Below are 13,508 nucleotides of genomic sequence, written 5' to 3' on the forward strand. Positions count from 1 at the left end.
ATTCATCTAACTAACTTTGAACCGCTTCTGTCATAGGCGAATAACAACTAACATATCATAATTCTTAAAGCCGTATTTTTTACATTAAGCATAGGTATGTGTATGATGTAGATGTAGCTTCTGGAGACTGCGGGAAAAATCTTTAGTAGGGCTTCAAAAATGTGTTTTCCTGAATCTTTCCGAAAATCGCCAAGAGCATACTTACCCACATCTTGCGTTCTATTCGCGTTATTTTACAATTTAAATTTCATTGGTCTCAGAAATGAAACATCTACAATTCTATGAAATAAATACTATATTTTACAGTGTCTAAGACGCAATTTTCTCAAAATATTTAGCGTTTAAAAACTGTGTGCGTCTTATACAACAATAGGGCACAGGTGACGGAGGACGGGGACACCTGATGTCTAAAAGGTAAGCAGGTATATGTCCCCCGCCCTCCACTATCTTGAACCGGCAGCTTCCGAGTCCCAGGAGGCCTGCCTCGAGAATAAATTTGCTTCTCTGCGAAGCTGCATGAACGAACAGGGTCCTGGATGATGTTACAACTTATACAACAATAACGTCGGCTCCAAAGAAAATGCCACGGTGACCGAAACCAGTGGTGAAAGACTGCCGAAGACGGCTTGCGTGTTAACTCTTAAGGGCCGTTCACACTGGGGTGTATCTGAGCTAACGGAAACAACTTACGTAGCCGAGCCATCACCAAAACCAGTTTTTCTCCATAGGGCAGCAAGTTGAAAAATCTGAACTGCAGGCATAGCTGAGCTAGTAGACACATGTAACTGACTCCGTTAGCTCAGATAAACCCCAATGTGAATGACCCTTTAGAATGCCGCTTACTTGTCTTTTTTTTTTTTTTTTTTTTTAAATACCGAAACGTCTGAATTTCCAATGGAGATTAGAAACAATTTCTTTCACAATCAAAAAAATGTGAAGGTTTCAAATGATATCGTTTCTAGTTCCTAACAAAGGAGTTTCCAGTTGAGTTGCAGTAAGTGTTCTTTAACCTAAAGATAAGGAACGACAAAATAATCTTTTAGGACAAGACTGTCTGCATTAAAGTTGAATTGAACAATTCATTTGGGAAACTGAAACTTAGGTTATTGTACACTTATTTACGGGGAGCTAACGCAAAGGAGTTTTGACAGTAGTGAGGAAATGTGCATATTGAATAAAAGTTTATTTCAATAATTTTAAGTAATGTTTTTTTCCTATTAAATCGTAATTTAACTGGCTAAATAAAGTCAGTTCGTCAACCAAATAACTCATTTTTTTTTTTTTTTCAATTTTCGTGTCTCAAAATCAAGCTGCATCTAATACATCAAGATGCTTCTTATGGGGAGAGTTTCATACAAGAGCAAGTACGATATTTATGTACAACATCGTGCCACAAATTAACTTACAGACAAAATAAACCCTAAACTTATCACTATAAAAGCAGCGAATATAAATAATATAGTATAATTAAATTAATTTAAATATCTACAGAAATTTACAACACTTTTCCAGAAATACCAGAGTTACAACAAATGTTGGAAATAATGGTCCGTCTTTTTCGATGCATGTCTGGTTTACGTTACTTTGGAAAACTCATGAAAAACTCCAGTGCAATAATTGGGAAACAGAATGTACATCAGAGCCGGTTTTAAGTTGAATGCACTGTATAAATCAAACTTCTTTCGGAATGGAGTTTCTGATGTTAAATTCAATCATATCATTGTTCATTAACTCATTAATAACTTTCCTTCTTCGTTCCTGGTATTGCTGGTACAAATTAAAGACACTTTTATAGTATCTATCTTATGAGATGGAATGTGTGCCGTATAAACTCTAATAAACCGGAGTAGTAAATAGTGCGAACTGAGTCGGAAATCAAAATAAAAAAGCACATCCGGGAAAATTAGCAAATTTTCTTTCTATGAAAGTTAAATTACAATGATTTGAAGGAAAATATTAAAAAAATAATAAAGAAAATATTTTTTGAAAAAATAATTCTTTATAAATAAATACATTCTCGGTATTCTCAGTACACACGAAAAATAATTCATATATCTTCTTTTCGGAAAGTTTGCTGTCAACGTAAATTTCCTTAATTTTTTTTTTTTTTTTTTGGTCACAGCTGTCAAAGAGCTACATTTCTTTAAACTTGAAACTTGTAAGAAAGGCGAACTGATGACTTTTCCACAGTTTTAATGTTATAAAAATTTAAATTTATGTGTTATTTTTCTGACTAGCCGATTATCATTAAACGCTATTCAGAGTTTCTAGAAGTTAAAATGGTACAGAGTTTCCAGGTCTCATCTCTATATATAATAAAAGAAAGAGTCTGTGTGTGTGTGTGTGTGTCTTTCGTTTGCGCTGAGCGTAAGCTAATAGACCCACGGCTACGAATTTTGGTACATAGGTGCATCTAGACAAGAGCCAGTGCACCTCGAAGCGATTTTTCGAAATTCGAAATGTTTTGTGACGAAATCGTGTCATTTTGAGACATAATGGGCTATAGGAAAGCGAGATTTTACTCTACACCATTTTCACATCGTCATGAAACGTAGGCACTTAGCTATTTTACGAACTTAAAATAAATTTCGTGTTTCAATAAATCGATTAAATATGAATTTATTTAACAAAGGGAGCTTAACATCTTTTCAGCGGGATTTTTTTTAAATGTTTATTTTTAAAAATGTACAGTTTGTTTTTCTTTGATTTTTGGACATGTTAAACTTTCATTCTTGCACTGCTTTTACAAAAAGAATTTTGAAATAATAATAATATTTTGTATTTTTAAAAAATTGTTTAAATGAAGCTTCCGAGTACACTTTTTACATCTCACATCTTTAAAAATGTAATTTTGGCAACAGTTTTCCTGTCTTATTGATGTTGATAGATTTTTGATGAAATCGCATCATTTTGAATAGTTTCATTCTTTTAGAAATATGGGTTTGGCAACAAATTTTCATCGTACTATTTCTTATGTCACTGTTTTTAAGAGATTGTCATTGTCATTTATATATATATATATAATACATTTCTATTGATTTTTTTTTACAAACTTGTTCTGCAGAGTAAAATTCTGCTCGGAATTTTATGTTTTTTGAGTTGCTTTCATGTTGTTTTTTGCTTATTTCGCTGTTTGTAAGATATTGAAAAGTTTTGCATGATTTTTTTTTCATCAACGGAAAGTTGGTTAATTTTTTTATTAGGATAATTAATATTTGTATAAAGGGATATAGCTTATTTCATTGCAATTTTTTTTCTCTTGAAAATATAAGATAAAATATCATTAATTATACTTTGCTTTTCAGAATTTTTGTTTTTTGTATTCTTTTATGTTATTTATTGCTCATTTCACTGTTTTTAAGCTATTGAAAAGTTTTGAGCGATTTTTTAGGAAACAATGTTCTTAACGTCCTTTATACCATTTGAGTTCTTAAGATTTTGCAAAGGGAAGTTGGTTAATTTATTTATTAGGATAATTCATATTTCTATTAAGGGATATAGCTTATTTCATTGTAATTTTTTTCTCTTGAAAATATAAGATAAAATATCATTAATTATACTTTGCTTTTCAGAATTTTTGTTTTTTGTATTCTTTTATGTTATTTATTGCACATTTCACTGTTTTTAAGCTATTGAAAAGTTTTGAGCGATTTTTTAGGAAACAATGTTCTTAACGTCCTTTATACCATTTGAGTTCTTAAGATTTTGCAAAGGGAAGTTGGTTAATTTATTTATTAGGATAATTCATATTTGTATTAAGGGATATAGCTTATTTCATTGTAATTTTTTTCTCTTGAAAATATAAGATAAAATATCATTAATTATACTTTGCTTTTCAGAATTTTTGTTTTTTGTGTTCTTTTATATTATTTATTGCTCATTTCACTGTTTTTAAGCTATTGAAAAGTTTTGAGCGATTTTTTAGGAAACAATGTTCTTAACGTCCTTTATACCATTTGAGTTCTTAAGATTTTGCAAAGGGAAGTTGGTTAATTTATTTATTAGGATAATTCATATTTGTATTAAGGGATATAGCTTATTTCATTGTAATGTTTTCTCTTGAAAATATAAGATAAAATATCATTAATTATACTTTGCTTTTCAGAATTTTTGTTTTTTGTATTCTTTTATGTTATTTATTGCACATTTCACTGTTTTTAAGCTATTGAAAAGTTTTGAGCGTTTTTTTAGGAAACAATGTTCTTCGTCCTTTATACCATTTGAGTTCTTAAGATTTTGCAAAGGGAAGTTGGTTAATTTTTTTATTAGGATAATTAATATTTGTATTAAGGGATATAGCTTATTTCATTGTAATTTTTTTCTCTTGAAAATATAAGATAAAATATCATTAATTATACTTTGCTTTTCAGAATTTTTGTTTTTTGTATTCTTTTATGTTATTTATTGCTCATTTCACTGTTTTTAAGCTATTGAAAAGTTTTGAGCGTTTTTTTAGGAAACAATGTTCTTAACGTCCTTTATACCATTTGAGTTCTTAAGATTTTGCAAAGGGAAGTTGGTTAATTTATTTATTAGGATAATTCATATTTGTATTAAGGGATATTGCTTATTTCATTGTATTTTTGTTATACGTAATAACTTTTTTTTTATGAAGTTGTTCTGCAGAGTAAAATTCTACGCAGTTTTTAAATTTAACGTTTGGTGTTCCCTTCAGCCATTTTCCCGGTACATTTAAAAGCCAGACGAAGGCTGGCAGCGAAGATGCTAGTATAAAATATTTTTGTAGCATAGCTTGATAGAAGAATATTTAAAATATTTACTGTCTTTTGTGCAAAATGCTTAGCTTAAGATCCTCATAACATTCTTCTAACCATTAAAAAAAGGACTATGTGATCCGGAAGTTGATTAATTATTGCATATAAGTCACAGTAGATCTTTAATTATCAAAAATAAACATGTTAAATTAAAAAACTGCAAGTATATTTACTAGTGCAAATCAGTGGGAATTAGCCTAACATTAATAATATTTTTATATCATATTATTTTTATACTTCCTAATGGCAACAGGATTATGAATGAAATAGTGCTCTGTGTTTCTGCTATTTACATTCCTCAGATACCTTCGCAAAAAATAAAGGGAAAAAAAAACCCATAGCTTATGTAATGATAAAGGTGTTAAAATTTAGCTCCTTTTTAAAATTCAGCCTGGAGAGTAGGCTCTCTGGAGTACCATTTATAATTCATTTGCACATTTCAATGTTCCTTGTCAGTTGCGCAAAGAGAAGTTATTATGGCTGCCACTAAATTTTTAACTTTCGTTTATCCATAAACTAAGCGGAACAGTTCGCACTTCACTTCCTCTGAGGTGGGCGGTTTCAAACGATGAATTCTGGTGATTTATTGAGCGGAAGGTCGTAAAACAGTTTTCGCGGTCTCTTAGTCTAAGTCAATAGCGTGGAAAAGGAAGTTAGAATGATAAATGTCGTAATAACTTAAATACATTCGCCAAGTGTGTCAGATCCATGTACAGCAAAAACAGGTTTTTTTTTGTACTGATGTTTAAATGCAAATATAGGCAACGGCCTAAAAATGTACTAATTCAAACTGTTCTTCATAAAATGGAATTTGTGTATTTGCAGTGACTTTTATGAAGCCCGAGAAATAAAATATTCTTCACTAGAATTCAAACTATGGATCTTCCTTTTACCGCACGGATATGCTAATCCCTTACACCAAGACAGAATGCTTGGAGGAGTAAGGTAATTCCTTACATTCTCTCTCACTTAAAGTGCGACCGGATAAAAACACGAAACTCACCCAACGAAATCCACACTGTGAAAAATTATCGCCAAACACATGTTTTCGTTCGGACGCCGCAGTGGAAAAATTTTATACTTTTTTGGAGTCTTGACAGATCAGCTGTACCCTTGCCGAAATCTGAATTATGGATTCTCCACATCCTAACTGGTCTGGCTAATACCACAGAAGTAAGCAAGAAAAAATGCGATAAATTATTACAAAAGTTAATATTAAAAGTAAAGAAGTTAAACATAAAGCTTAACACAAAAGCACTATATTTCTGAATACAATTTCACTGGAACTCAGTCTAAATTTACACAAATTTTAATAAGTTGGAATTTTAATAACAACTAGACTGAATTCCAATGAAATTTAAGTCAGTTATAATTTCTTGCTTATCCTAATATTTAAGTTAAACATTTTAATTTATTTATTATTGTTATTTCTTATTTGAATTACTTTTTTTAATCTTGTTTTATAAAATTCTCCTGATTTTTCCTAATTTTTTAAATTCTAAACTAAATCATTACTTGTTCAGTGAATAATATTGTTAAACTATACTAATTCGTCACAGATTCGATTCTCGGTGTCTGCAGGGTGTGAAAGTTTAGTAGTTTTCGCATATGTAACACGAATATCAGTTTCCTTTGAAAAGTTTTCCAAAGAATTTTTCCCATAATACAACTCTCCAGTGCGATGTAAAAATGTAAGTAATGAAATTTAATTCTTCATTACAGTTATTTTAACTTTCAATAATAACATGTATTAAACTAGCTTCTTATATGTTGAATTATTGTTCAACATAATTAATTGTAGATATCTGTTTGAGTTAGTCTTTAAAATTTGAAGGCAACAATATGACGATAATTTGAATAATTATTTCCGTGATGGCTTATTTAAAATATTACTTTGGGAAAGAAAAACACTTAATGATATTATTTTGATTACATTGGGAAAGTAAATTAAAATAATATTACATTGGGACAAAAAATTCAGATTTGAACTATCGTGAAACATCAGTCACTTTTCAAAAGTACCAGCAATTTTCACGCATAATAACATAATTCTTCCTTTTAACAGCACTCACTTCTTCCTTCTACGTATGTGTAAGAAGCTTCTGATTTATGGAATATATACCGAATCGTATTGCTAAGTATGACATAATGGTAATTTAAAAAATTTTTTTGTTGAAACGTTGCTATCATCATAATCATCTTCTCTTTCGCAGGTTAGGTTATTTCAACTCGGCTAAGCCCACGAGGGCTATCTGTCTAAGAGATGGATGCCTTCATAAAGGACTTTCTAAGAGAAGTTGTGTCGTATTCACCAGAACTAATCATTCAGCCAGTCCGTTCGCCTGGGTTCCAGCCGAGACGAATTACCAGAATTCAGTAGCCACTTGGCCACTGGTGCAACCAAATAGATTAGAAGATGTGTCGTATAACCTACATTATCAAACTGACATATGAGGCTTCTTCTGCGAATTTAAAAAATACGCATAAGAAGGAAGTCACTTAGAGTTAAACGAAATGAGAAACTACACCATAATTAAAATGCGTTTAAAACTCTTGTAGAATTTTCTTTTGTTAAAATAACAGCATTTAAAACTTTGATATGGAGCTCAGCCAAAACTCAACATTCTCCTGGAGTGATTTGCTGTGTACACGAAAACGAAAACTATTCTTTATCTGGATAAACATTTGTCATATCTCGGGCAATGATGTATTTTTAGTACGGTATTTAAATCCTAATTCGTACACTTAGAAAGACTGATGACTGAGAAATTGTTTTCGAGGGACATTTCTTGTCGTGCCTCATTAGTTTTCTCCTTTACTTGCAGAAACCAACCTAGAAAAACAAACATAAAACTTCGCCTAAAAGGTGGCATATTAATCATTACCGTTTCAAAACTGTCACAATAACCCTGAAGCAGGCATACCAAATGACTATAATTAAGGTTCCTTTTACTCACCTATAGCCAAGAGAACTTTGACATCTTTGTTCTTGTTCTTAATTTCCACCAGCCTCTCGTACATGCCCTTCTTGCCGTTCTTGGTTTCGTCCGTTGCGTCGAAAGAGGATACCTTGTGTTTCTTCATCCAGCCAAAAGCGAATATGAGATGGGTGCATAGGTGAGGTTCTATGTCTTCTGGAACGTATTTACCTTCGTTTGGCCGATATTGTGCCCAGTTGGTGAAATAGCAAACTATTTTCTTGTTGTTCGTGCTCTTAGAACCTGGGAAGAGATGAAAATATTTAATCTTTCGTGGATGGTAATCGAATTGAAGCGCTGCTTTCGGAAGAGGTGTTTAACAATCCACATGTGATTACATTTTTTATTTAATCATTGGAAATACGTATACTTATAAGGATAGGTATATGACATTTAAGCAAATAATAACAACAGTTAAATGCAGCATAACGTTTACAGATGTACTGGCGTAGTCAAAGAGTACCTGTGTTACTATTATGAACAATACAAGCAGGAATATTTCTCCTGCACAGCACTATCAAGAGTAAAATTATTAAAATACAATATATATATATATAAAAATCTGAAATGTTTCAGATTTTAAATTGCGTCCAAAAGGGCGTTTTTTAACATTTTGTGTGTTACCTTTCTTTATTAAATATCATGTTCCTCGCACTTAAACCATAAGATCCAGTGCAACAGCAATATCGCAAAATAGTTTTAAAACGAGCATATCTTTAGAATTTCCGATACAGAGACTCACGCGCTGGAGATAAAAATGTTTTTTCTACACAACGTTGCCATTGCTCGCTTTGAAATCCTTGAGTTTGTTAATCAAAAATTCGTCAAAGTTTTAAAAAATAGGAAATCGATCATAAAACAAATTTCAAATTTCAAATTTGGTCTTCCACATGCTCATATTCGTTGGAGGATTACGTTATGCAAAATTCGATGACTCTATGTACCGTTATTTTATGACAATGTGAGAAATATACATACATTTACGCAGATTTTTCATTATTTAATTTCTTCAAATATAATGCAGGACTCTAACATTTTATGGCAACAGTTTGAAAAGTGAACCGACATTTATCCGTCCGACGCAAAATGCCAAAACGAAACTAATAGTTCTTCGGGATTCAAATCCCTTTGGACTAAAAAGAAATCTTAAGAAATTATCTCATTTATTTCACTTCAAACAAGGGAACAAAATCTGTGACGTTCTAAATTTTTACTGTTTTAGTCAAATAATTTTAATTTTCTGTCATCTGGTTTTACAGCTCAGTCAACAAAATAAAGCAAAAAATAAATAGTCGACAAAATAAACAAAATAGTCAACAATATAAATGATGGTATTCTGCTATCACATAGCATGATAAAAACATAATTAATTAAATACGCTAAAAAGCATTAAGGAATTATCTCATGCAGTTCTTTTCCGAAAAGTAAATAGTATTCACGGAATTTTAATTTTTACTACTTTCAACAGCAAGTTTTTCTTCTTTCAACAGAAAGTTTACGAAGAAAATTCTTTGTAATGGCTTCGTTTATTTCAACAAAATAATCAACAAAATAAATATAGGAATTTTTCTATTACATAGCATGATAAAGCGTCACAATTTAAAAATACGCGAAGAAACATAAAGGAATTACCTAATGTACTTTATTCCATATAAGTGAATAATGCACTGTCCATTAAAATTGTAACACCGGGAAGGAATGATCTGCCGAACATCAAAATCACATGAAAGGAAGAAGTATGCAAATGATTAGTATTTTAGTGCGTTTAGACGACGCAGGGGGGGGGGGAAACGACTTCTGAAGCACTACATAAAAGAAAAGTTTGTGTAGTGGATTTCTCATTTGGAAAGTGCTTTGTAAGGTTGGAGTTTTCTCAAAATATCGTGTTATGCCTCAAATGAGAAGAGAAAATGCTTACCAACAAGTTACGAAATTCGATACAGTATCGTTGATTATCGAAAGTGTAGATTATCGCTCCGTGATATCTCCGGGCGCACTGGTCGACATTCAACCACTGTCATGCGAATAAGAATTAAATAAATTGCTGAGGGTCATACTGAACGGCATGCAGGATCTCAACGCTCTCCCATGACTACTGTCAGAGGGAACAGACATATTGCGAAGACAGCCCTCCAGAATCGTACGACCAGATCACGGACCATTAGTCAGGAAATGGGCATGTTTGCTGCACGTCCAGTATCAGCTAGTAAGGTGCGTCGGCGTTTGCAGCAGCGTGGACTATTAGCAGGGTGACCATTACTTCGGCTTCCCTTGACAATGCAGCATAGAGAAAAAATGAATTAAAAGTGTTTTTACATGTCAAAATGTTAAACCATGTTATGTTAACATGTTAAGAAATGTTAAGGCATGTTATGTTAACATGTTAAAATATGTTAAGACATGTTATGTTAACATGTTAACAAATGTTAAGACATGTTATGTTAACATGTTAAAAATTTTACAGTGTTGCCCCTGTTCGCTTTGAAATGAGTTTCTTAATAAAAAATTCATTAAAGGTTTACAAAATATGGAAGAGATAATAAAACAAACTCGAAATTCAAAATTCTGGCTTCCAGGTACATGTGTTTGGATGGAAGACTACGTTATTCAAAATATGATATTTCTAGATACCGTTGTTTTTCACAATACGATAAACATGCACATTCCTTGTTATCTAATTTCTTTAAATATGATACAGAGCGATAATATTTGGTGGCAACAATTTGAAAAGTAATACGCCATTTATAATGATTCAACGTAAAATGTCGTTTCGAGAAAAATATTCTGGTCGGGACTAATTTCCTTTCTGGGCTAATAATATAAATAACATTGAAAATTCATGTTAAATGAAAGAAAATCTAATGATGCAACGGACTAAAAAATTGTTTGTTATGTGTGATAACCGAAATTTGTTTTAACTGATAAGACTTCCTGTAATATTTAGTGTATATGGCAGCCGGGAACGAAATGTTGCTCATGTTAATCGAGTGTTTGTCTTTAACGAGTTCGAGTTAAGGGAGTTTTATCGTAGTTAAAAGTTTCTGAAAAATCAGGAATGCTTTTGCCAAATTTTTTATCTTATCTTCTGCTATTTAAAACTTTTTTTAATTGTTTCAGGAAAATGGCACAACACATGGAGATTAAGATCTTAAGGAAATTTTGTATTCTTTTCTCGCGGTAAAATGTGCCATGCATACAGCGCTTCCCATAAAAGGAAGGAAGAATTATATATGTCTTGAAAAGACTGGGTTTCACATTTATATTCAACTGTTTTACCAAATTATTCATGGCTGATGAATTACGGATGAAAATGAGAGACAGGTTCGAGATAGTATACTAGAAAATACTTTACTGCATGTTTAGTGATTTAATATTTCAGTTTGAGACCGATTCTTTAAAAGTTAATTTTCATTTTATTTAAAATTTTTTTTGATGCCTCAAAAAAGCCTAAGAACTGAGCTAAAATCAGAGCATTCTGAAGTAATTACATACATTAAATCTGTAATTGATATATTGTTTCAACAAAATAAGAATCAATCGGAAAAAACTCTTCAGCATTACACTAAATGTTTTCCTTTTTATCTCTTTTTTAAACAGAATATTTAAAAATGGTTGAAGTAAAAATTGTTTTAAAAATGCAAAGTTTAGCTTTTGTGTACATTTTAGCTTAGCTTTCGATGAAATAAAGGCGGCAGAATTTTGCAAATGTATGTTTTTAAGAAATTAAATTACAAATATTCATGATGGTGTGAAGTTTCTGGTACCAATGAATGACACTTTAAAATACTTCTAATACTTTTCATTTTTCATTGCTATTTTTAAAATAGAGTTTTGAAGTTAAAAAAATGTTTTTAAGCTTATTAATTTTTTTTAATTTTCAACATATTATTATTTATTGCTTGAGATATTGTTTTAACTAGTAATTGTTCTTCGGATAAAAACAAAGAATTTAACCCACTGTCTTGACTAACAAACTGTAAACGTTTCAATGTGAAGCTTGTTTTCGGTGTACTCTTCTAATAACACCCCATATTACATAACAACAGTCACAAAACAGTATTTGAAAGGAGATTCTTTCAAGGAAATACTTAACTTCACTCATTTTATTTATTTAAAAAAAAGCAATTTCTTTCATTTATAGACGTTGCTAATTTGAATATTATCATTTGAAGAATCAAACTGTTAACACACACAAAAAAAAATCCAGTTGGATATATATATATATATACAGTATGCTGCAATATTACAAATGTGTTGTGAAACTCCTTACAGTAGCAACTGACATGTGAGATTCTACATGTGCGTAAAGTCATTGAAAGTTGTTCCTTATCGCACAGTATTGCGCAAGATTTACTCAATTCGCTGTAAACACTTTGTTGAGCACTGAATTTATTATCCGCAATATCCAGGCATTACGTGATGGCTTTTTCAAGTGCCAGGTCCTGGCTTTCGGCCAATGAAATTAAAAGCGATCTGCATGTCCTTCTTGGCCGCAGAAACAAAGTGAAGACGCCTTGCGTCGGAAATGGTGCAGGTAACTCTGGGGGGGGGGGTAGCGACTCGTCAGGAACTGGGGGAGACTCGAACGGTGGAAATATTAATGTCTAAGTTTACCTTTCGTAAAACAGGATATATCTTCAATCCGATATCTGCCTCCGTCCATTTCTTTTGCCATTCCTGTAGTAAATTATTGAAGGTGTATCTTTTATTTTTGTCTCTATAGTATTTAAAGTGTGCGATCTTGGGGAATTAGTTGGTCGCTCAAGAAGATCTGTGATGTTTCCAGCGTCTTTAGCTGGTAAATCAACTCTCTCATTACCAGTGATCCATTCGTAGGCGGAGACCCATCTCATGATTGGTCTTTGACAGAGGAAGGGAGTGCTAGGAGCTGCTTCTGTATTCGCAGCACCAGTGGGTTTCAGCAATTTCTTTTATCTCACTATCTCTTCTAAAATGGAAACAGAGTAGCTGAAAATTATGGCTTTCGTCGCTGTGAGTTTGAGAGGCATTTTATTGTCTCATTTATCGCTCTGCCTAAAATATAGAGTTATTTTGTCCGAACTTCCATTTCCAGGCATAACATGAAGTTTCATTGTCAACTCGACAGAAGGCACATTTGCGTCACAACTCTTCAGACATCCGTGAACAGCTGTGTTTCATTTGCAATCGGTGGACTTTCATTAATGTACACATTGTTAATGAAACTGAAATCTGTTGGATGATAATGCTTGTGTACTCTTTGTGTTTCATAATCGAGGTGCAGATAGGTGCGGCTATTATTTGTAAAGATTATACTGTCAGTTGTGACCTGAATTTTTATATCTTGTAGGTAAGATAGTAGTAATATAATCTTTGCAGTGAGGCAGGATAGCAGTAATGTAATTATTGGAGTGAGGCTTTGGTTTCTAGAATGGCAATTCTAGAACGGGAAGGTACTAGTACGCCACTGAGATGGCTTCCGACCACAAAGGTAAGGTCGGCGTCCTGCCACGCACGTGCTACACCCACAGGGAAGACCACAGTATTCGCAAAGTCATTTTAAGGGAAGCTAATTCCATCAAGTTGGCCTTGGTGTTCGCCGCATGTCTGTGACGCATCGCACTGCAAATGTAGCAGACATTCGAGCTTTTGTGCACCACAGTGACAGGTACACCGGACGAAGGACCTCCGTCCCAGGTCCTCATTATGTGGGACCCATTCAGAGTTTGTGGTAGCCCCCATCCGTGGGACCTCGTTCTCGCGGGCGCAACCCCCG

At 32.6% G+C, this 13,508-nt stretch overlaps 1 protein-coding gene across 1 annotated transcript in view; it reads right to left on the reverse strand.

Moving 5' to 3' along the window:
• The window catches only part of Cht7 (chitinase 7), a 190,658-nt gene that overhangs the window by 61,837 nt on the left and 115,313 nt on the right, over positions 1-13,508 (reverse strand). The window contains exon 3 of the mRNA XM_035368167.2: positions 7,733-7,996. Coding sequence (XP_035224058.1) covers positions 7,733-7,996 — 264 coding nt within the window. The remainder of the gene's footprint in view (positions 1-7,732; positions 7,997-13,508) is intronic.

This window comes from Stegodyphus dumicola, chromosome 9, assembly GCF_044657685.1.
Source record: "Stegodyphus dumicola isolate Sdum_Otavi_A_Nest chromosome 9, ASM4465768v1".
Classification (NCBI taxonomy): Eukaryota; Metazoa; Arthropoda; class Arachnida; order Araneae; family Eresidae; genus Stegodyphus; species Stegodyphus dumicola.